The sequence below is a fragment of the Salvelinus sp. IW2-2015 genome, linkage group LG26 (genome assembly GCF_002910315.2).
Source record: "Salvelinus sp. IW2-2015 linkage group LG26, ASM291031v2, whole genome shotgun sequence".
NCBI lineage: Eukaryota > Metazoa > Chordata > Actinopteri > Salmoniformes > Salmonidae > Salvelinus > Salvelinus sp. IW2-2015.
In genome coordinates, this window is record NC_036866.1 from 16,081,303 (window position 1) to 16,105,394 (window position 24,092).

The 24,092-nt window shown below is 40.6% G+C and overlaps 1 protein-coding gene across 2 annotated transcripts in view; it reads right to left on the bottom strand.

The window, feature by feature from the left end:
• LOC111952403 (NT-3 growth factor receptor) overlaps positions 1 to 24,092 on the bottom strand; it is a 292,939-nt gene that overhangs the window by 37,557 nt on the left and 231,290 nt on the right. For both annotated transcript variants that reach the window (XM_023971023.2, XM_070435166.1), the window contains exon 13: positions 8,391 to 8,579. In XM_023971023.2, the coding sequence (XP_023826791.1) occupies positions 8,391 to 8,579 (189 nt within the window). The remainder of the gene's footprint in view (positions 1 to 8,390; positions 8,580 to 24,092) is intronic.

Below are 24,092 nucleotides of genomic sequence, written 5' to 3' on the forward strand. Positions count from 1 at the left end.
TTTACCTGTTGATCATATTACTGTATGTTCAGTAATGTATGTGAAAGTGGCTTCAACTGTAAAGTATACTACATATGACTACTCTCCTTTTATAATAATAAGTGTCCTACAAACATGTTCMTTTTCTTAAGAGGCCAGCTGTTAACTAGAAGATAACCCTCAACTCCTATGTTCATCCTTAAATGGAGCTATAAAAATAGCCATGATTTCTCGGACGATGGGGCTCATTGGATGTTGTTTTGCACCTAAATCCAACTGATGAATACATTGATGGATGAGGGGAGAGGCCACGAAACCTGGCTATGGGTCATGGAGCAGGGTTACAGCCAATCTCTGATATTGATTGCATTTGGACAAAACTCATATTTTGCTCATGATATCTGTGTAGGGGACAGCCATCAGTTAACTGTTGCCATGGAAAGAGAAGATGGGGGGAGGTATCTGTTCTGTAGTGGTGGAGCAGGGGTTAACATTTAGTATCTGGTTCTGAATACTGTTCTAAACACCTTGCAACAGAAAATGACCTGTCTAAAGAAAATGAGATTGAGTGATTGAGTGATTGATTGAGTGATTGATTGATTGAGTGAGTGAGTGAATGTTGCTATATCTTTCTCACATAGTAATGGTATTTTGTTTTACCTCTTGGTAACCTTTGCCATTGCTACCATTCGCGATAGACAGCCAAGTCTTTGACTTTGAGGTGATTTTAAATAGTTCTGGCCTGAAGCTCTTCAAGTGATTACCTGAATAGATACATTTAGACAACAGCTCTGCACTAGCCATATCTGCATTTCATCACTGAACATATTACATCTGCTCATTATGAAAGGTTATAAAATAAAATCAAGCTGGCAGATGATATAACCTGTTTCATTAAAACACCATGCAGAGTGCTAAAACAAAGAGGTTGTCTGAAGAGGTAGAAGTCGAAGCCAGATCTGGATGGGCCTTGCCAGGGGACATGTCCTCTGTCTTTTTGTCACTAATAAGGATTCATTTCCCACAGATTTTCTACCTGCATGTGATGGGAAGGAATCCAGCCGACCACAAGGTGTGCTGCTCCTATCAGCCCTCTCTCTCCCTGCAGTTAGGCTGACTGTCGTGCAGCTCAGTAAATGGCTGGTAGCAGAGAGGGGGAGCATTCTGACAGAGGGTACAGGCTCTGACAACAGAGACACTCATGATGAATATTTCAAGTAAATTTACATGTAATCAAATTAGTTCCTTGATGAATTAAGTGAATGCCAATCTAACTGCAGATTCTGAGCTTGTTGATGCATCATTTATCATGTATCTCTTCAAGTAAAATATTTGTGCATTTCAGTGAAAATATTTCCTATTCTTACTGTATGTAGGTAAATGTACACTGAACAAAAATATAAATGCAACATGCAACAATTTAGAAGATTTTTTTGAGTTACAGTTCATATAAGGAAACCAGTTAATTTAAATAAATAAATACATGCTGTCGTACAGCTCGATCCAGAGCATCCCAAACATGCTCAATGGGTGACATGTCTAGTGAGTATGCAGGCCATGGAAGAACTGGGTCATTTTCAGCTTCCAGGAACTGTGTAAAGGTCCTTGCGACATGGGCACTACATTATCATGCTGAAACATGCAGTGATGGTGGCAGATGAATGGCACGACAGTTGGCCTCAGGATCTCGTCAAGGTATCTCTGCGCATTAAAATTGCCATCGATAAAATGCTATTGTGTTCATTGTCCGTCGCTTATGCCTGCCCATACCATAACCCCACCACCACCATGGGGCACTCTGTTCACAATGTTGATGTCCACACAACGCTCACCCACACGACGTCTGCAATCTGCCTGGTACAGTTGAAACCGGGATTCATCCATGAAGAGCAAACTTTTCTAGTGTGCCAGTGGCCATTGAAGGTGAGCTTGCCCACTGAAGTCAGTTATAACGCCAAACTGCGGTCAGGTCAAGACCCTGGTGAGGATGATGAGCACGCAGATGAGCTTCCCTGAGACAGTTTCTGACAGTTTATGCAGACATTTTCTGGTTGTGCAAACCCACAGTTTCATCAGCTGTCCGGGTGGCTGGTCTCAGACGAACCTGCAAGTGAAGAAGCCGACTGTGGAGGGCTGGTCGTGGTTACACGTCGTCTGCTGTAGTGAGGCCGGTTGGACTTACTACCAAATTCTCTAAAACAATGTTGGAGACGTCTTATGGGAAAGAATTGAACATTACATTCTCTGGTGGACATTCCTGCAGTCAACATGCCAATTGCACTCTCCCTAAAAACGTCTGTGACATCTGTGGCATTGTGTTGTGTGACAAAACTGCACATTTTAGAGTGGCCTTTCATTGTCCCCTGCACAAGGTGCAACTGTATAATGACCATGCTATTTAATTAGCTTCTTAATATGCCACACATGTCAGGAGGAAGGATTATGTTGGCAGAGGAGAAATTCTCACTAACAGGGTTGGACTATGAACACATTTTGCACAATATTTGAGAGAAATAAGCTTTTTGTGCGTATTGAACATTTCAGGGATCTTATATTTCAGCTCATGAAACATGGGACCAACACTTTACATGTTGCGTTTATATTTTTATTCAGTATATATTTCCATTCAAACCCATCTGCATCTAGTATTGAATATAAACCACAGAAATATCTGGTAAAGCTGACAGATGAATTATCAACGAAAGCCACAGGTACGTGCGTGACACTAGATGAAGCCATTGGATTTACTGTTGCAGTAATAGAAATATCAGCGATTATAACCACACAAGGTGATTTCCATGATGGACCTGATTCTTCATCAGCCGCGGCATTAGACTGGCTGAGGGGAACACTGTGATTTATGCTCAGACAGAGAAAATAACGACAGCACCCTCGGGGCCATGAATTTCTACTGGATCTCGCTCTTGCTGTAAATACGTATTAAAATGCCCTGGAGTGAGCTGGGTAAGGTTTGCTGTCGTCTCTGCTAAGAGAAAAGTTAGCATCTTGTTGGTGACATCTTTTATCTACAGAGAGCTCAAGTCTTAATTATATTAGAATAAATCCATTATCACAAACAGACAAAGTGATATGACTTATCAAAAACCGAAAGGACACATCTTTCCAATATGATAGTCCTGTACTATAACTGTTTGAAGAACATTTATACCCACTTGCACTAAAAGAGGATGATATTTGACGATTGCTTAAAAAAATAACAGGTAATACAGTTCATTAAGACATCAAAAAAATAATTTCACAGTGAATTTCACTACGCTGTGTAAATTCTCATTGGTTTCTACTCTTCTGATCTCTTGGAGGAAAGAAACCCACATTGTTCAGTGTTGTTTGAAGGAAAGTCAACGAGGATGAAGTAGGTCTCGGTTTTTCCTCTCTGCTCATTGATTGGTTGAATATATCTCATTGCCTACTTAAAGTCCATGAGTTCAGCTTTATCCGAGCAGTGTTTCTCTGAGTGTCTGTCTGTTTTGGGTATTTCATTTTGAACAGTCAATGCCTCGTTTAGTATATAGCACAAAGTGTCATAAAGACATTTTTTACTTCATTATAATCCCCATTTGATTTGGATCCTGGAGTACTATATAATGAATGATCAATATACTAAATCTTTATGATATTTTGTTGTACAAAGCCATCACATGCAGAGACACACAGTAAGACACACAGATGAACAATCACACACACACACGCACACACACACACACACACACACACACGAGAACCTGATGGATTGGCTTAAAAGATTCATGCAATGTATAATGTATAACTCCTGCAATGTATTTTTCAGGACTAAATGTGATTTCCTTTTCTCTCATTGGGTCTCCCTTTGGAACTCAGCATGCCCCGGGAGTCTGAACTATATTGAAGGTGTGTGTGTGTGCGTGCAGGGGCAGGTGTGTGAACTGTGGGACCACTCATTTAGTTAAACATAGCACTGCTGGTTTTGATGAGAACCGTGGCTGCAGGAGAGTGCCAGTAACTCATCTTTACCCAGAGCTTATAAATTCACATCACGTACTGTAGCATGTCCTCCATCTGACATGACAAATCCTGCTGCTTTACACGCCATTCATTATGTGTTTCTCTCTCCACAGCCACCAGGCACTTCTTGATTGTGTATCAGATGGAACAGCGGATATTGGCTTTGCTTGCCTCTGTGTGCCTCTATCATTTTTCATCCATTTATCTTTTTTCTCAAAGATTCACGGAAATGTGAACAATTAGTGTCTCGAGAGGATGTAGACCTTTCCAACATTTAGTATTGATCCAATTACAGTTATGATCTACACTGAGTGTACAAAACATTAGGAACACCTGGTCTTTCCATGACATTGACTGACCAACTAAATGCAGGTGAAAGCCATTATCTCTTATTGATGTTACCTGTTAAATCCACTTCAATCAGTGTAGATGATGGGGGGAGACCGGTTAAAGAAAGGTTTTTAAGCCTTAAGACAATTGAGACATCGATTGTGAATGTGTACCATTCAGAGGGGAAAGGGCAAAACAAAAGATTGAATTGCCTTTGAAAGGGGTGTCAAGAACTGCAAAGCTGCTGGGTTTTTCATGTTCAACAGTTTTCCGTGTGTATCAAGAATGGTCCACCACCCAAAGGACATCCAGCCAACTTGACACAACTGTGGGAAGCATTGGAGTCAACATGGGCCAGCATCCCTGTGGATGCTTTCGAACACCTGTAGAGTCCATGCCTCGAAGAATTGAGGCTGTTCTGAGGGCAAAAGGGGGTGCAACTCAATATTAGGAAGGTGCTACAGAATGTTTGTACACTTAGAGTACATTTTCCATGCCAGGTCAGATAAACGTAGCCTGCTGCTACAGAAGTAATATCACATTCTGTAGCCTAACAGAAAGGAATGGTGGGTAACAGTAAGATACAGTGCACGCCATAATTATGTGACAGTAAGCATTTCTTCTTCTTTTTGCTCTATACTCACAAAAGTTGATTTTGAAATCAAACAATGACTATGGGATTAAAGGACAGCCTGCCAGCGTTCATTTGAGGGTATTTAATCCAATATCGGTGAACTGTTTAGAAATACACATCACTTTTTTGTACATAGTGCCCCCATTTTAGGGGAGCACAAGTATTGTGACAAATTCACTTATATACACTGCTCAAAAAAATAAAGGGAACACTTAAACAACACAATGTAACTCCAAGTCAATCACACTTCTTGTGAAATCAAACTGTCCACTTAGGAAGCAACACTGATTGACAATAAATTGCACATGCTGTTGTGCAAATGATAAGACAAAAGGTGGAAATTATAGGCAATAGCAAGACACCCCCAAAAGGAGTGATCTGCAGGTGGTGACCACAGACAACTTCTTAGTTCCTATGCTTCCTGGCTGATGTTTGGTCACTTTTGAATGCTGGCCGGTGCTCTCACTTTGTGTTAGCATGAGACGGAGTCTACAACCCACACAAGTGGCTCAGGTAGTGCATTATCCAGGATGGCGATCAATCTGCGAGCTGTGGCAAAAAGGTTTGCTGTGTTCTGTCAGCGTAGTGTCCAGAGCATGGAGCGCTACCAGGAACAGGCCAGTACATCAGGAGACGTGGTGGAGGGCCTAGGAGGCAACAACCCAGCAGCAGGACCGCTACCTCCGCCTTTGTCAAGGAGTGCACTGCCAGAGCCTGCAAAATGACCTCCAGCAGGCCACAAATGTGCATGTGTCTTGCTCAACGGTCAGAAACAGACTCCATGAGGTGGTATGAGGGCCCGACGAGCTCACAGGTGGGGGTTGTGCTTACAGCCACACCGTGCAGGACGTTTGGCATTTGCCAAGAAACACCAAGATTGGCAAATTCGCACATGCGCCCTGTGCTCTTCACAGATGAAAGCAGGTTCACACTGAGCACATGAGCACATGTGACAGACGTGACAGAGTCTGAGAACGCCGTGGAGAACGTTCTGCTGCCTGCAAACATCCTCCAGCATGACCGGTTTTGCGGTGGGTCAGTCATGGGTGGGTGGAGAGGTGTGCATTCTTTGTTGGGCCGCCAACAGCCCTCCATGTGCTCGCCAGAGGTAGCCTTGACTGCCATTAGTACCGAGATGAGAGCCTCAGACCCCTTGTGAGACCATATGCTGACACATGCACATTTGTGGCCTGCTGGAGGTCCATTTTGCAGGCTCTGGCAGTGCACCTCCTTGCGCAACAAAGGCGGAGGTAGCGTCGCTGCCTGCTGGTTGTTGCCCCTCCTACGGCCTCCTCCACGTCTCCTGATGTACTGGCCTGTCTCCTGGTAGCGCCTCCATGCCTGGACACTACGCTGACAGACACAGCAAACCTTTTTGCCCACGCTCGCATTGATGTGCCATCCTGGATGAACTGCACTACCTGAGCCACTTTGTGGGTTGTAGACTCCGTCTCATGCTACCACTAGAGTGAGAGCACGCCAGCATTCAAAAGTGACCAAAACATCAGCCAGGAAGCATAGGAACTGAAAGTGTCTGTGGTCAACCATCCTGCAGAATCACTCCTTTTGGGGTGTCTTGCTAATTGCCTATAATTTCCACCTTTTGTCTATTCCATTTGCACAACAGCATGTGAAATTTATTGTCAATCAGTGTTGCTTCCTAAGTGGACAGTTTGATTTCATAGAAGTGTGATTGACTTGGAGTTACATTGTGTTGTTTAAGTGTTCCCTTTATTTTTTTGAGCAGTGTATATATTAAAGTAGTAAAAAGTTAAGTATTTGGTCACATATTCATAGCACACAACAACTACATCAAGCTTGTGATGTTCTGTTTGTTTTGGTTGTGTTTCAGATAATTTTGTGCTCAATAGAAATTAAATGGTAAATAATGTACTGTGTCATTTTGGAGTCCTTTTTTATTGTAAATAAGAATATAATATTTTTCTAAACACTTCTACATTAATGTGGATGCTACCATGATTAAGAAGGAAAAATGCTTCACTGTCCCAATAATTATGGAGGGTAAGGTATATAAAATGCTGTACTATTACATGGCCAAAGAGACCTGTTAAATGGCTCATGCATAACATAGCACTGAAAGCACCGGCAGAAAAATTAAGCCCTCAGCTACAAATTCCCTACAAAACTCACTCTTTTTCAGATAGACACATACAGTAATTCCAATCAGTCTATATGGGGAGACACTCAACCAAATCTGTGTAAAAAAAATAAAAAATATGTAGCAGAGATCAAAGCCTTTAATCAATACACAACTTTTGGAACGATAAAAGGAAAACCAATTCATTAGGAAAAAAGAGAACTGCGAATAGAATTGTAAGAGGGGGGAAAGTCAATGTGAGAGACTGCACAGCATTAGTTAACGAAATCAGCTGCTCTTCAGTCTACTTCAAGGGATATAAAAATGGGGACATTACTGGGGGTTCAACTTCAAAAGAAATCCAATAGGAGCAACATTTGTGAGCAAACAAAACGTATTTAGAGTTAAATGGCGATAAGGAGTTGCTTGGATACACACAACATGGACAATGAGTGAATTTAGCAGCCGTTATAGTCTGCGTTCAGATACAGGTTTCTGGAACCCATGAGAGGATGATTCATGAGACACCATCTTTAGAGGCAGGTATAAATCAAGCTGATTTTACAAAGAAGAATTCCTATACAAGAGAGCCAGTGGAAATTATTACACTGCCAATGCAGTGTGTAGAGGTAGAAAATAAAGGACATAAATACTGTACATCTTTGGAAGGACAGTAAAACAAAATTATAAATTTTATTGGTCACATATACATATTTAGCAGATGTAATTGCGGGTGTAGCGAAATGCTTGTGAGTTACCGCTGCTCTGGTATCCAAAAGCTCAAAAAAATGTCTGGGCTAATCATGTAAGAAAAAACACACAAACAAAACTAAATAATGCAAAGTTGCTTAGGAGCTAAAGACAGAGCTGCCATATCTGTCTGCACCATCTTCATAACCAATTCTGAATCATGGTTCTGAAGTGGATCATATAAAGAGCAACATGGCACTACCTGCAGAGAGTAAACAATACCTTTAAATCCCAAAGAATGAAACATTCCCAGAGTCCCAGAATAGGAGGGATCAAGGCAACATGGGAAATTATAGGAAACTCACAGGGCCTCATACATGATTTAAGTATGATTTTATCTATATCATATTAATAAATGTATGTGAAAGATTTAATAAACAATGGTCACACCTACAGTGAAACATATTGTGCTGCTTCTCTCTGATATAAATAATTATAATTTAAAGACTTTTAAGGTAGGCCTAAATCATTTATTTCTGTTTGAAGGGGTACAGAGGGCATTTTGGGCCTTGGGCTAACAGTAGCCCATGTTGATAGGAACATACAGAGGGATGACAAGAATGACTGTGAATGTCAACAGAGCTGATGTGTACTCACAGGTAGCAGGCTTATTACAGTTGTGTCCGTGTCTGAAGTATTGCGGGTTCTCAATGACAGGGATACGGGTCATCCCGATGACCACAGCGTCTGGCCCAGCGTCAAGGGTACAGGGGGTGATGATGCCATGGTTGACATGGTGAAGAGGGCTAGCCGAGTCTTCCTCACCACTGATCACTGCTACTGGTCCTGAGAGATGGAGGGAGGGAGAAAAGAGAAGATTCCTTTACTTTATTATCTAATGTATATGAATGTCCAAAGTATTTTGAATTCTGAGAGAGAGAGAGAGAATCCGTCAGACAGCCATCAGGCAGAGGTCTGCCACCATACAAAGGATGGTGCATTTTAATCAAAATAGAATGCAGGAGGATAAATCCATGAGCTGGGCCATTCATAATTTATTAATATGTCTGAAAGCAATAAGCATGCAGCCTAATTTGTCAGTATAAGAATTATCTCTGTACGGCTCAGCTCGGCTGCCCTCAGAACGCTTTAAGCAATCTAAACGAGCATTAACTGGCTTAGCCTAATTATGAACCCAACAGTCTTTGCTACAATGGCCCTGGGCAACCATTATTCGTAAAATTCAAATCCTCACCCAGCCCTCACATAAATCAATGTCCCATTCATCTCACAACTCTACCTCTCCCATCCCATGCTCGCTCTAACTGCTCTGTGCTCCTACTCTGACAGAGCCGCGAGAAAACGGAAACAGGCAATAAACGGTAGAGTACATTCTAATTTTTGGGGGGGGAATGTCAAATATTTAACAGTGTGTTCCTACTAGGCTATGTACAGAGTGTGTCTGATTAGGTCAGAAAACAAGCTCTATTAAATGGATCCAATATAATAGCAGCTCAGTGTACACTCACTGCAAGCTGCCACGCACAACATCCTGGCTTGACAAGCGATCAGGGAAGACAGATAGGATTCATGGATTGGGCTGTTACAGTGACCGTACTACCGCCACATAGGCGGTCACAAGTCATGATGGCAGTAAAATTCCATGTGACCGTTTAGTCACAGTAATTAGTCTTCTCCGAGCTCTGATGCTGCTGATTGTCATTAGCAGCCTACCAAACTTGCTAACTGCCTGGTACTTAGCACTCTATTGTCCCTCTAATCACTCTGACATCAATGCAAACGTAATCGCGCAACATTTCTATAGGATATGCAATTGCGTAAGAAAACAGAGTGATGGCCTCTATTAAAAAGATGAGGATCCCATCAGCTTTCTATAGGCTAGGCCTACTATATTTATTTCTCAACTTTCCTAAACAGGAGTATAGTCTACCTTACCTGGCTGGCATGATAATGGTCTATTCTAAATCAAAACACATTTCACATATTATTTAGTATATGTAAAGACAAGATTCAATCAATAATAGTCTGATGGGTGACAATATTAGCCTATCACTTGTGAATGATTGGGGTGGCAGGTAGCCTAGTGGTTAGAGCATTGGACTAGTAACCGAAAGGTTGCAAGATTGAATCCCCGAGCTGACAAGGTAAACATCTGTCGTTCTGCCCCTGAACAAGGCAGTTAACCCACTGTTCCTAGGCAGTCATTGAAAATAAGAATTTGTTCTTAACTGACTTGCCTAGTTAAAACTTCTTGTCAATACAGGGGGTGCTATTTTCGCATTAGCATAAATGGCTCAACAGATTAAACTGCCTCTTCTTTAATTATTGCTCTTACTATATGCATATAAATAATACCGTTGGAAAGAAAACAATCTCCAGTTTCTAAAACCGTTTCAATTTTGTCTCTGAGTGATTCAGAAGTCATTTCACAGCACTTTCCATGACCAAGAACATAAAATCAAGATGTTTTTGTGCTGGCTTCAAAGCTCTGCCTATATATGGTCATGCCTCCTATGACCCGAAACACAACTCACTGGCCTTCCTCTGGTGTCTAGAGGACGTCAGAGGAAAAATTTCTTGTCTATCTGGGACTGACGTGAAATGAGAGCAAAATCTTTGGCATGACCGACAACTTCCGGTTCTCGATTGGATGGAATTAGAGCTACGTTTTTCTTGTGTTGTGCGGCCATTATTATCTCCGTGTCGAAGTTGTTTGATACATGTGACCAGATCATCGTAATGTATGTTTTTTCAATATAGTTTAATCAGATTATTTGAATTTTTTAGGGAGTTTTGCGGTGTTCAGTTGTTAGATTTTAGTATCGTTTGAGAAATACGTGCCACTCCACCGGTACCTGTGCTAAATGGAGAGGGAAAAGAACGACTCTGAACGCAACCAACAACTCATCTTGACAATGGACACTTTGATCAACATTCTGATGAAAGAGCAGCCATAGTAAGACCCAATTTACGATGTTATATCATATCTGTTGTGCATGTGATCTTGCCGTGGGCGCCCAGCCGAATCTGCCTGGTATAGCTATGCTAATTTAGCGCTACATTTTGTTTTCGTTATAAAATTTTTATAAATCTGAAATATTGTTGGATTCACCAGATGTTGGGCTTTCAATATCTGTACGCTGTGTATTTTTCTGAATGTTTTAAAATGAGTAATTTAGTTATATGACGTTGGTCTCTGTAATTATTCTGGCTGGGTCGGCACTTTTCAGATGCGCTGCAATGTAGAACTGTGATTTATACCTGAAAAATGCACATTTTCAAAAAAAAACTATGCAATACCATAAATATGTTATCAGACTGTCATCTATGAATTTGTTTCTTGTTAGTGTATATATATTTTTATTTGTCGAATTGTGATAGCTACCTGAGCGGAAAAATGTTGGGAAAAAAAGTCTCTCTTTGCTACGTGGTTAGCTAATAGAATTCCATATTGTGTCTTCCCTGTAAAACATTTTAAAAATCGAAATGGTGGCTTATTCACAAGATGTATCTTTCATCTGGTGTCTTGGACTTGTGATTTAATGATATTTAGATGCTAAGTTACTTGTGCGCTATGCTAGCTATGCTATCAGCCTTTTGTGGGGGTGCTCCCGGATCCGGGATTGATACTCGTGAAAGGTTAAATAAAGGTAAAAAATGCTATATTATCACTTGTGAATGCTTAGGGCAAGAAACAGCTCATAACTTTTGTGCCCAGCTTAAGGCAAGAAACAGCTCATAACTTTTTTTTGCGACTTTTTCAAATCATGGTCGCCATAGGCCTATATGTTTTGATAAGGTTGGTATCACAAATAAAGTGGCCAAATAACTTCTTAAAATGAAGCACATTTTCTCAATAGGGGGGCGCCATTTCGACTTTGTAAAAAAACGTTCCCAATTAAACTGCCTCGTACTCAATTCTTGCTCGTACAATATGCATATTATTATTACTATTGGATAGAAAACACTCTCTAGTTTCTAAAACCGTTTGAATTATATCTGTGAGTAAAACAGAACTCATTTTGCAGCAAACTTCCTGTCAGGAAGTGAGAAATCTGAAATCGGGCACTCTGTTCCAGGGTCAGTTTATTAATTTGCATGTAATCTATGGGTCGACATGCACTGCATACGCCTTCCCCTAGATGTCAGTAAGCAGTGAGAATTGGAATGGGGTGTCTAGGTAGATTGAGGCCGTACAAAAGCTCTTGGAACCGGGTGTGCAGTCTTTTCAACGTTCGTCATGACGCAAGACAGACCTCAGGATTGCATTCTGAAAAGCTCTCGTTATAGGCGTTAGATATATCCGGCTCTGATTTTATTCGATATAGGTGTTAAAAACATCATAATGTAGTTATTTTAAACCGAGTTATATCAGTTTATATCAGTATATTGCGATTTTTGGTATTTTATTTGTGCTGCGTTATGGTGAGTTGGACACGTCTTCGCCACATGGCTAATGTTTGCTGCTAATTCCAAAGTTGAAGACGACAATCTACAACGAGAAACGATTATTCTGGACAAAGGACAACTTGCATAAGATTCTGATGGAAGCTCATCAAATAGCTAAGAACTATTTATGATGTTAATTCGTATTTCTGTTGAAAAATGTTAAACTATTATTCCGCCATTAATTTCGGTGCGGTCTCGCTTTAACGCACGCTGTATGTCGTAGTAACGTTAATTTTAAAAATCTAACACAGCGGTTGCATTAAGAACTAATGTATCTTTCATTTGCTGTCCAACCTGTATTTTTTWGTCAAGTTTATGATTAGYTATTGATTAGATTAGGTGCCTCTCCCAAGATTTCTCCCGACATTTTGTTTGCAGTYTGGCTACTATTCTCATTGTATAACCACGATTTGTGCCGCTAAATATGCACATTTTCGAACAAACCATATATGTATTGTGTAATATGATGTTATAGAACTGTCATCTGATGAAGTTTTGAGAAGGTTAGTGAAAAATGTAATATATTTTGCTGGTTTATTCGCTATCGCTAACGTGCATGAATCAATGCTGCTGTGTGGTTGGCTATTGTAGTAAGCTAATATAATGCTATATTGTGTTTTCGCTGTAAAACACTTAAAACATCTGAAATATTGGCTGGATTCACAGGATGTTGTCTTTCATTTGCTGTACGGAGTGTATTTTTCATAAATGTTTTATGATGAGTATTTAGGTAATTCACGTCTGTCTCTGTAGTTATTCTAGCTGCTTTGGTGAGATTTTGTGATGGTGGCTGCAATGTAAAACTATGATTTATACCTGAAATATGCACATTTTTCGAACAAAACATATACTATACAATAAATATGTTATCAGACTGTCATCTGATGAAGTTGTTTCTTGGCTAGTGACTATTTATATCTTTATTTGGTCGAATTTGTGATAGCTACCTATGCAGTAAAAAAATGGTGGGGAAAAAAAGTTGAGTCTTTTGCTATCGTGGTTAGCTAATAGAAATACATATTGTGTCTTCCCTGTAAAACATTTTAAAAATCAGAAACGATGGCTGGATTCACAAGATGTGTATCTTTCATCTGGTGTCTTGGACTTGTGATTTCATGATATTTTTGATGCTAGTATTTACTTGTGGCGCTATGCTAGGCTATGCTAGTCAGCTTTTTTACTGATGAGGGTGCTCCCGGATCCGGGATGAGTACCAAGTAAAAGTTAATCCACTTTACAACGGGTGTAGAGCCTAACTGACATACATACGCAGCCCGTGAGTTTCAAGTTTGGGAAAGATCATTTTCACCATAAAAATGTACCTTTATAATAAAAGTATTACGTGCATAATCGCATTTGTGGTCACTTTTAATAATTGTGTTTTCCTGCTAATAGAACATTTGTGCTTATAGCCTACTGCTGTGTGCACATTGCTGTGCTTATAGCCTACTGCCGTGTGCACATTGCTGAGCTTATAATGTGAAGAAATAGCCGAATAGGTTATCAACATTTTAAGCTAAGCGTTCTGATCTGTTGCGTCAGGCTCAAAAAACTGTTTTTTGATGCTAGTGGTTGTATTCATTTGGGATTGATCGCATCACACAACTGTCCCAGACTATGTTTGAATATTTATTTCCCGCACAAAATAAAATAGGTCAACTTTTGTACTATGGGGGATAGTAGATTGACATAGGCTGGTGCTTTTGCTGTTTGTTAGGCCGACTCATCTTGTCGGCTGACGAAAAGGAAATGTGGATAGTTCTTCCAACATCGTCAATAAGAGCCTCGGAATATGATAAGGACGTGCGCAGTTGCGTCCCTGATGTGTCTGTCTTCACTTGTAGCTTGTGAGAAAAATCCAATCATGTGACAGAGAGCCACCTGAGTGAGAGGTGCTTCAGCATGAAGCCGGGAGAAGGGAATTATAATTATTATATTCAGCCCAAGGGCACAAAGGCCACTGGCCGCAAAAGGCATGAATTATTTTGGGGGGTCATTACAGCCACACAAAGTGGATGCAGCCGGGAAATTCAAGGAATTATCAAATGCTTGTCAAATTGTGAATGAGAGACTGATGAAGTGTGTACAGCCTGTTACGTTGTTAACCTCTCAACACAGAATAGCCGCATGTGCGCACTCCCTTAAATTGTGTGGAGAAAATATCCTTTCTATTGTTTTCATTTATTCTACTTTTTTCTATTTTGTCCTTTCTATTTTGTTCAATTGTATTCTTCACACTATAAAATAATATAAAATAATGCCGCAGAATTCTAGGCAAATCTTGTCTGCTAAATGGACCAGGGCCTAAGATAAGGACAACTCAGTGTATGGTATTCTGTTCATATGATGTTTCTTTAGATCTGTCTAAAATAAATAATGGATTTATTGTGATGGTGTAGGCTATATTACATGGATATATTAGAATTTTTTAAAATGTAGATGTTCAAAAGGTCTGTATCAGGTCTGTGTAGAAGCCAGGAGATGCTTAATGTGTTTATGTTAATTACAGTCATTTACCGTGAGACCGGCAGTTATTTGCTTGACAATCACCGGCTGACAAAATGGAATGACCGCCACAGCCCTAATCATGTATCCCTCAATATGAAAGGTCAAGCATTCTGACATGGGAGGCAGGTTCGACAGGCTTGGACTGACTTATCATAGGCACACACTGCTTGTTTAAACCACCTTTCACACAAAGGTCACATCCATGTTGACACATAGGCCCCAACATAGCATTATGGTACAACAGCAATGCCATTGACACAGCATCAACAGCAGGGAGAAATCATTTAATTCCACCACAGCCACTAGACTTGAGTCAATCTCACATGCAATGGTTAGTGTTTTAGAGGACGGGATGAGACAAAGAAGACAGCTCTCTGCACCTCTAAAGGTAAAAAATGCATTTGAGGTTTAATCTTAAAAAATGCATTATGCTGTGAGAATGGCTTTGAAGCACGATAGTACTTCAAAAAAGTGGCAATATTTCGAAAATAAACTCTAAATGTAATTTAGAGAATAAAGTTGCAGTTATATTTCAAGATTAAAGTAGGAGTTTTCTCCCTGATGCAGTGCGTGACACAGTTGAAATGCCTGCAGTTAGATGATCTGTTGAAATTATACTATGGAATTGGCTTTAGTAACAAAGAAATCCTTTCTCTTTTAGCACATAATAACCATGTTATTATAAGTAGGCCTATTTTCAGGAGGAACCACACGAGGAACCACATTTCATCCAAGTCCATGTGGTTACATAGATAGGTAGAGACAAGTGGATTGTGTGTGTATGCAGGTGTGTGTGTGTGGGGGGGGGTCTAATATACTTGTTCAAACAGACATCACACACACACACACACACACACACACACACACACACACACACACACACACACACACCACACACACACACACACCACACGACACACACACACACACAAACCACACACACACACACACACACACACACACACACACACACACACACACACACACACACACACACACACACACACAGTATCACCCCAAAGCAAAGCCATTCTAACGGCCATGGTGCGCTGTCCGACTGCGAAGATACATGGCATTGTCCCTGGCATGGTTCCCTTCGAATTCGCACAATGTTATCCTCAATATCCTGCATATGCCAACGCGTGCATAGTGTATTTTAGAAAGTAACAGCTAGGCCAGCAACATATACGTCAAAACGAAAGGTTATCTTACAAATGTGTGTGTGTATTGGCATGGTGTTTTATTTGGCTATACTTCCAATGAATAGCCTTGTAGGCCTATGCATATTATCTTATTAATGTACGTCACAAATTGCGTGGAGTAGGATTGCGCGTCCCTGTTGGGCTCAAAGGCTGCCTCCAAACCTCTGTCATGGACCTTGTTAGCCACGGGCCGGGGGGCAGTGGTTTGGGTAAAGCCCCGTCTAAGAAAGTAATTTTAAGTTCCATGATTATATCCTAACAGCCAACAGGTCTAGCCTCCAGTCTATAAGGTGAACAATTGGTAGCCTAAGTTAATGGTATAGCTGAGACAATACAGTTGATGTCAGAAGTTTACATTTTCAACAACTACACAAATTTCTTGTTAACAAACTATAGTTTGGCAAGGCGTTAGGACATCTACTTTGTGTATTATTTGACACAAGTCATTTTTCCAACAATTGTTTACAGACAGATTATTTCACCTTTAATTCAATGTATCACAATTCCAGTGGGTCAGAAGTTTACATACACTAAGTTGACTGCGCCTTTAAACAGCTTGGAAAATTCCAGAAAATGATGTCATGGCTTTAGAAGCTTCTGCTAATTAACATCATTTCAGTCAATTGGAGGTGTACCTGTGGATGTATTTCAAGGCCTACCTTCAAACTCAGTGCCTCTTTGCTTGACATCATGGGAAAATCAAAAGAAATCAGCCCAAAAATGTGTAGACCTCCACAAGTCTGGTTCATCCTTGGGAGCAAATTCCAAACGCCTGAAGGCACCACGTTCATCTGTACAAACAATAGTACACAAGTATAAACATGGGACCACTCAGCCATCATACCGCTCAGGAAGGAGATGTGTTCTGTCTCCTAGAGATAAACATACGTTGGTGCAAAAAGAGCAAATCAATCCCAGAAAAACAGCAAAGGACCTTGTGAAGATGCTGGAGGAAACAGGTACAAAAGTATATATATCCACAGTAAAACGAGTCCAATATCGACATAACCTGAAAGGCCGCTCAGGCAGGAAGAAGCCACTGCTCCAAAACCGCCATAAAAAAGCCAGACTACGGTTTGCAATTGCACATTGTGACAAAGATAGTACTTTTTGGAGAAATGTCCACTGGTCTGATTAAATAAAAATAGAACTGTTTGGCCATAATGACCATCGTTATGTTTGGACGAAAAAGGGGGATGCTTGCAAGATGAAGAACACCATCCCAACCGTAAAGCACGGGGGTGGCAGTATCATGTTGTGGGGGGGCATTGCTGCATGAGGGACTGGTGCACTTCACAAAATAGATGGCATCATGATCACAACATAGATGGCATCATGAGGGAGGGAAAAATGTGGATATATTGAAGCAACATCTCAAGACATCGGTCAGGAAGTTCAAATGAAGTCTTCCAAATGGACAATGACCACAAGCATACTTCCAAAGTTGTGGCAAAATGGCTTAAGGACAACAAAGTCAAGGTATTGGAGTGGCCATCACAAAGCCCTGATCTCAATTCTATAGAACATTTGTGGGCAGAACTGAAAAAGCGTGTGCGAGCAAGGAGGCCTACAAACCTGACGCAGTTACATCAGCTCTGTCTGGAGGAATGGGTCAAAATTCACCCAACTTATTGTGGGAAGCTTGTGCAAGGCTACCCAAAATGTTTGACCCAAGTTAAACAATTTAAAGGCGATGCTACCAAATACTAATTGAGTGTATGTAAACTTATGACCCACTGGGAATGTGATGAAAGAAATAAAAGCTGAAAAAAATAATTCTCTCTACTATTATTCTGACATTTCACATTCTTAAAATAAAGTGGTGATCCTAACTGACCTAAGACAGGGAATTTTTACTCAGATTAAATGTCAGGAATTGTGAAAGGTGTATGTAAACTTCCGACTTCAACCGTAGCCTTTAACAGAGATGATGCCCCTTATTTTTGGGATAACCTTCCTTCCTCCCATCCTTGAAGACATCACCGATAGCTGGGTAGTGAAAATAGTTATTATGCTAGGCTACCAACCTAGTCATGTCAGATCAGTGATTATTTCTTTATAGCCTATATAACATATCATCATTAATCTAATAGGCCTATTTTTAGATCAATGATTATTTCAAGAAAATTAGAATCCATCTATGAATATATCCAAACAGCATCCAGGAGTAGTCCTTGAGTTGCCTCTCCTCCTATAGACACATACGTAAAACCCCTGCTTCATTGTAAAGTCCTCCCGAAGCCTAGGCCTATAATTTAATTTCACTTGCCAACTGTAATGTACAATCAGCTTACTGGTTAGGGTTCTAAATCTAGTGGGCCGCTATAGGTTTATAATGGGCTGCAAAATAGTGGTTTGTAGTGAATGTAGAACAGCAGCTTGACATGGGACACATGCACACACATAGCCCCCAGTCTCAAGGATCCCAAGATCATTTGTTTTATTGGGTGTGCTCAAGTAGCATACTAGCCTATAGTTGTGGATCAGGTCATTAATAGTTTCCATTATGCACAGATTTCTTTGCAACGTGTTCGCCTAGGCTACGTTGTAAAGAATCCAGAGGGCAGATTGACGGGGACTCAACCCAGTTCTCTTTACTTTCAATGACACTGCCAATCAAGTTTTTTGTCTGTGCTCATAACGCACCATGACCGTTAGAAGAGTGTGTATGCCTATAGTCTAAAATTGCCTGGGGGAAACCTGGTGCGAGTTATTAGATCATTAGATTGATAAGCGTGAGTGAGCAGTGACACCTGTTTGAACGAGTGTATTAGATCATTAGATTGATGGCCATTTGTTTGTTTTGCCCCTACTTTTTCCCACCCACCCAAACACACACACACACACACCTGCATACACACACTAGCATACACACAACCTGCCCGACACTCTACCTATGTATGTAACCACGGTTCCTCCTTCTGAAAATAATCTGTGGCTCAACCTTTTCCAGGTTCTAATACTTATAATAATATGGTTATTATGTGCTAAAAGAGAAAGGATTTCCTTCTTACTAATGCAAATTATAAAGTATAGTTTCACCGGGTCATCTAACTGCAGGAATTTGAACAGTATTTATCTTTAAATATAACTGAGACTTTATTCTCAAAATTAAAATTCTAGTTTATTCTCAATTTTATGTTGGAGTTTATTCTAAAAATATTACCACTTTATTCACAAAATATTGCGACTTCATTCACTCAAATTTAATTTGGACTTTATTCTCAAAATATTGGCACTTTATTCTCAAAATATTGCCACTTTTTTAAAGCACTATCGTGCAAAAAATTATAATCCAAGTATCATCAATCGTTGCTGTTTATAACATTTTTCTCTTCACTTGACCCTAATACTCTTCCGTATACAGCAAAGAGTGAAAACAACAACAAACTATTATACAGCTGCGAAAGTTCTGCAGGAAAATAATAATAATGTCAGGAACAATTTTGGTTATCAACATGCACTGTAAGTGATATCCATATTCTTTCACAATGCAACATCCATCATGATTTGCTCTCAATTCAAGACACGGACACACAGACTATTTAATGAAGTCAATTTTCTCAGTAACTTCCACCATAACTTGCAACTGATCTAATCACTGACACACAATCAACAGACTGGGTTCCATCTATCTCAGATAACTGAATATCTTCCACAACAAGCCCTAATCCTGACAATACCCAGAAAGTCCCACAATAAAACCAGCATCATTAACAGATGAACCTGGATACTGCTGTATTAAATCAAACAGTGCTGAGGGTTTGAGAAGGATGTCATGCTATAAAAGTGTAAATCAGCTCAGGGGAGGCCTGTGGAGAAGGGTGTATCTCATCTCTCTGAGTTGTTTACTGAAGCAAAGCCCCTCTCTGCAGCTCAAACAAATGTGATTACTGTGGGAGCCGCCCATGGCGTCTGCGATGCAAAGCCTGTGGTAACACAGAGGCAACTCAGCTGAACTGCCACTGGATTGGTTCCTGTTTAATTGTATTCAAGTAGTGACTCAGGAAGCGGAAGGAAACAGAGCAGCTAAAAATACAATCTTTATTGGATGCCCAAGTTGAAACCTTGTATTTGCTTTTTTGACTCATCACACAATCAAACAAAGAGCTGTCAAATGAATCAACATACAAAATAAATGATTCTACTGTAACCACCCTCACTTCCATTAACTCTTCCTATAGTGAATGGTTCATTACACTGAGTGTACAAAACATTAAGAACACCTCCTATTCTTGAGAAGACTGATGTCTTTCCATCAGACCATTATTGGCATCTGAAGCACTTTAAGGTCTAATTGGCGGGGCTACATTCTGCTGTACCAAAAATGAAGGAAAATGTCCTCGCACAATGTGTGAATCTCTTTTAGAACATGAAAATTCCAAAATGAACACACACTTATTAGGATTATGAATGTATTCTTATAGTGTACTGTAGCAAATCAGTTCAGTTCAGGACAGTTGTAAGCTGTGATGAACAATGGTTAAAACACATAATAYGCACATTTCAAGACAGAATTGATCCATACATGATCCATACACGATTAATACATGATCCATTTTCAAGATATGTAATGGAAATCTTTCATAAAATACGTTTTACCTTTAGGATCTGTGGCTATATATCAGGCGTCTCCAACCTTGTTCCTGGAGAGCCACCCTCCTCTGAATCAGAGAGGTGTGGGGGGCTGCTTTAACCGACATCCACGAACAGTGGGTTAACTGAGCCACCCTCCTGTAGGTTTTACCTCCAACCCTGTTCCTGGAGAGCTACCCTCCTGTAGGTTTTACCTCCAACCCTGTTCCTGGAGAGCTACCCTCCTGTAGGTTTTAACTCCAACCCTGTTCCTGGAGAGCCACCCTCCTGTAGGTTTAACCTCCAACCCTGTTCCTGGAGAGCTACCCTCCGTAGGTTTTAACTCCAAACCTGTTCCTGGAAAGATACCCTCCTGTAGGTTTTAACTCCAAACCTGTTCCTGGAAAGATACCCTCCTGTAGGTTTTAACTCAAACCCTGTTCCTGGAAAGATACCTCCTGTAGGTTTTAACTCCAAACCCTGTTCCTGGAAAAGATACCCTCCGTAGGTTTTAACGGTCCAAACCTGTTCCTGGAAAGATACCCTCCTGTAGGTTTTAACTCCAACCCTGTTCCTGGAAAGATACCCTCCCGTAGGTTTTCACTCCAACCTCAGTTGTAACTAACATGGTTCAGTTTATCAACCAGCTAATTATTAGAATAAGGTGGGATAGATTACTGTCACATGGAATGATGCTGGAGAGACGAAGCAGGTACGGGGAGTAAAACATTCAATAAATAACAGACATGGAATGAGACAGGAACAGCGTCAGCAAACAGGCTGAGGCTCGACGTGGGATGGGCGCCATCTGAGCCACCCGGGGCAAGGAAACCTCTCGAGCCAGCTAGGGCGTGGAAGCCCGACGAGCTGGCTAGGCCCCCCCGGTTTCATTGGTGGCAACCCAGAGCCGACGCCACCATACCAACCGGAACACCAGTACTCCCCGATGCTTCGTGTGATGGCTTCTGCATTCTGTCACATGGAATGACGCTGGAGAGACGATGCAGGTACGGGGAGTAAAACATTTAATAAATAACGGACATGGAACGAGACAGGAACAGCGTCAGCAAACAAGTAACACAAAGAAAAGACAATCAATGCAGAAGCGGGGAACAGAGCTGGGGAACTGACAAATATAAGGGAGGTAATAATAGGTGATGAGTGAGTCCAGGTGAGTCCAATATCGCTGATGTGCGTGATGAGGGAAGGCAGGTGTGCGTAATGGATGATAGGAGTGCGTGATGCAGGGCAGCCTGGCGCCCTCAAGCGCCAGGGGGAGGGAAGAGCGGGAGCAGACGTGACAATTACAGTTGGAGTGGAAACCTACAGGACGGTAGCTCTCCAGGAACAGGGTTGGAGAGCCCTGCTATATGCAGTACTGTATGTGCTTCTGGCTGCTAGATGACCACTTCTGCTAATTAGATCATTTAAAAAGCCTTTTTCTTTCTTCCCTTAATCTTGAAGCTAGGGGTCAGATTTTTTTATTTAAAAAAAAAATAACGTTCCCAAGGTAAACGGACTATTTCTCAGGTCCAGATCGTAGAATATGCATATAATTTACAGATTAGGATAGAAAACACTCCAAAGTTTCCAAAACTGTCAAAATATTGTCTGTGAGTATAATAAAACTGATTTTGCAGGCGAAAACCTGAGGAAATCTAACCCGGAAGTGATCTTTTTTTATTTTTTTTATCTGTGTTTCATTGCCCGTCTTTCTTCCATTTAAAGGGGTATCAACCAGATTCCTTTTCCAATGGCTTCCTCAGGCTGTGACCAGGCTTTAGACATAGTTTCAGGCTTTTATTTTGAAAAATGAGCGAGAATTTTCAAAACTAGTCAGGTGTCCTTTGATTAGTTCCTGCGCGCGAGAGGGGTAGCTCTCCATTTTCTTTCTCTCTTTTATTGAATAGGTTACGGTCCGGTTGAAATATTATCGATTATGTATGTTAAAAACAACCTGAGGATTGATTCTAAAAACATTTGACATGTTTCTACGAACATTACGGATACTTTTTGGAATTTTCGTCGAACGGAACGAGGCTGTGGTTTTCTGAACATAACGCGCAACCCAAATGGCGTTTTTTTGTTATAAAAGTAATTTTAGCGAACAAAAAGAACATTTATTGTGTAACTGGGAGTCTCGTGAGTGCAAACATCCGAAGATTATCAAAGGTAGGCGATTAATTTTATTGCTTTTCTGACTTTCGTGACCATGCTAATTTGGGGCTAGCTGTTCTAGCATTGATTGATACACTCACAAAAGCTTGGATTGCTTTCGCTGTAAAGCATATTTTCAAAATCTGACATGATAGGTGGATTAACAACAAGCTAAGCTGTGTTTTGGTATATTTCACTTGTGATTGCATGATTATAAATATTTTTTGTAATATTTTTGAATCTGATACTTTTGGGAATTTTCTTCTGCCTTTCAGGACCGGAACGAGGCTGTAGTTTTCTGAACATAACGAGCAACCCAAATGGCGTTTTTTTGTTATAAAAGTAATATTTATCGAACAAAAATAAAATGTATTGTGTAACTGGGAGTCTCGTGAGTGCAAACATCCGAAGATTATCAAAGGTATGCGATTAATTTTATTGCTTTTCTGACTTTCGTGACCATGCTAATTTGGGGCTAGCTGTTCTAGCATTGTTTGACACACTCACAAAAGCTTGAATTGCTTTCGCTGTAAAGCATATTTTCAAAATCTGACACAATAGGTGGATTGACAACAAGCTAAGCTGTGTTTTGGTATATTTCACTTGTGATTGTATGATTATAAATATTTTTAGTAATATTTGGCGCCCGGTTATTTAGGAAAATGATCCCGCTAAAGGGATCCGTAGCGTAAAGAAGTTAATTGGAAAGGTCATACCATAACTCCTGACAGAAGTATCAAAATAATCAAGGTAAACGCTAAGAGGACTCTTACCAAGGTCAAGACTTCAATTATATATTCCTTTCAACATCATACTTTCAAAATCTTAGCTAGCAAACTAGCAGTCATCATCATCAATCAAGTCGACAATCTACTGGAAAATCCTTTTCAATCCTTGTCATATGAAGAGAAATAATGAAGAGAAATTATAGATAAAACGTATCAGTGCTCATCGGCCATTGGACATAAACATTACACAACAAGTTGGAAATCGCAAATTCCACAATGAGTGGTTTGGAAGGAATCAGTGGCTAACTGCAAGCATTGCAAATCAATCCCTAGCCTGCTATTCAGTGGAGTGGGTGTGTGGACCCAAGTCTGGGTTTAAAGGATAAACATTCAACATCGGCCATGCTGTCAATCCACCATGACTTCTGCCACGCTCAAAACAACTGGAAACTCGGAACTGGGAAATCTCAGACAACTGGGAACTATGAAAAAATGAGCACCGGCTGTGAAAATACGCTTTGAACGGTCATCCAACTCGGAATTTCAAGTTGGGAACCCGGGCCTCTTTCTAGAGGTTCGACCTGAAGATCACTGACGTCATCATGATTCAACCTTGTTTTTATGACAAAATTTGACCATGAAGGACCGCAAGGTCACCTTCCTGTTCAAGTGAGCACAGCACAACAAGTTGAGTCCAAAAATGTATTGTATGCTGCTGC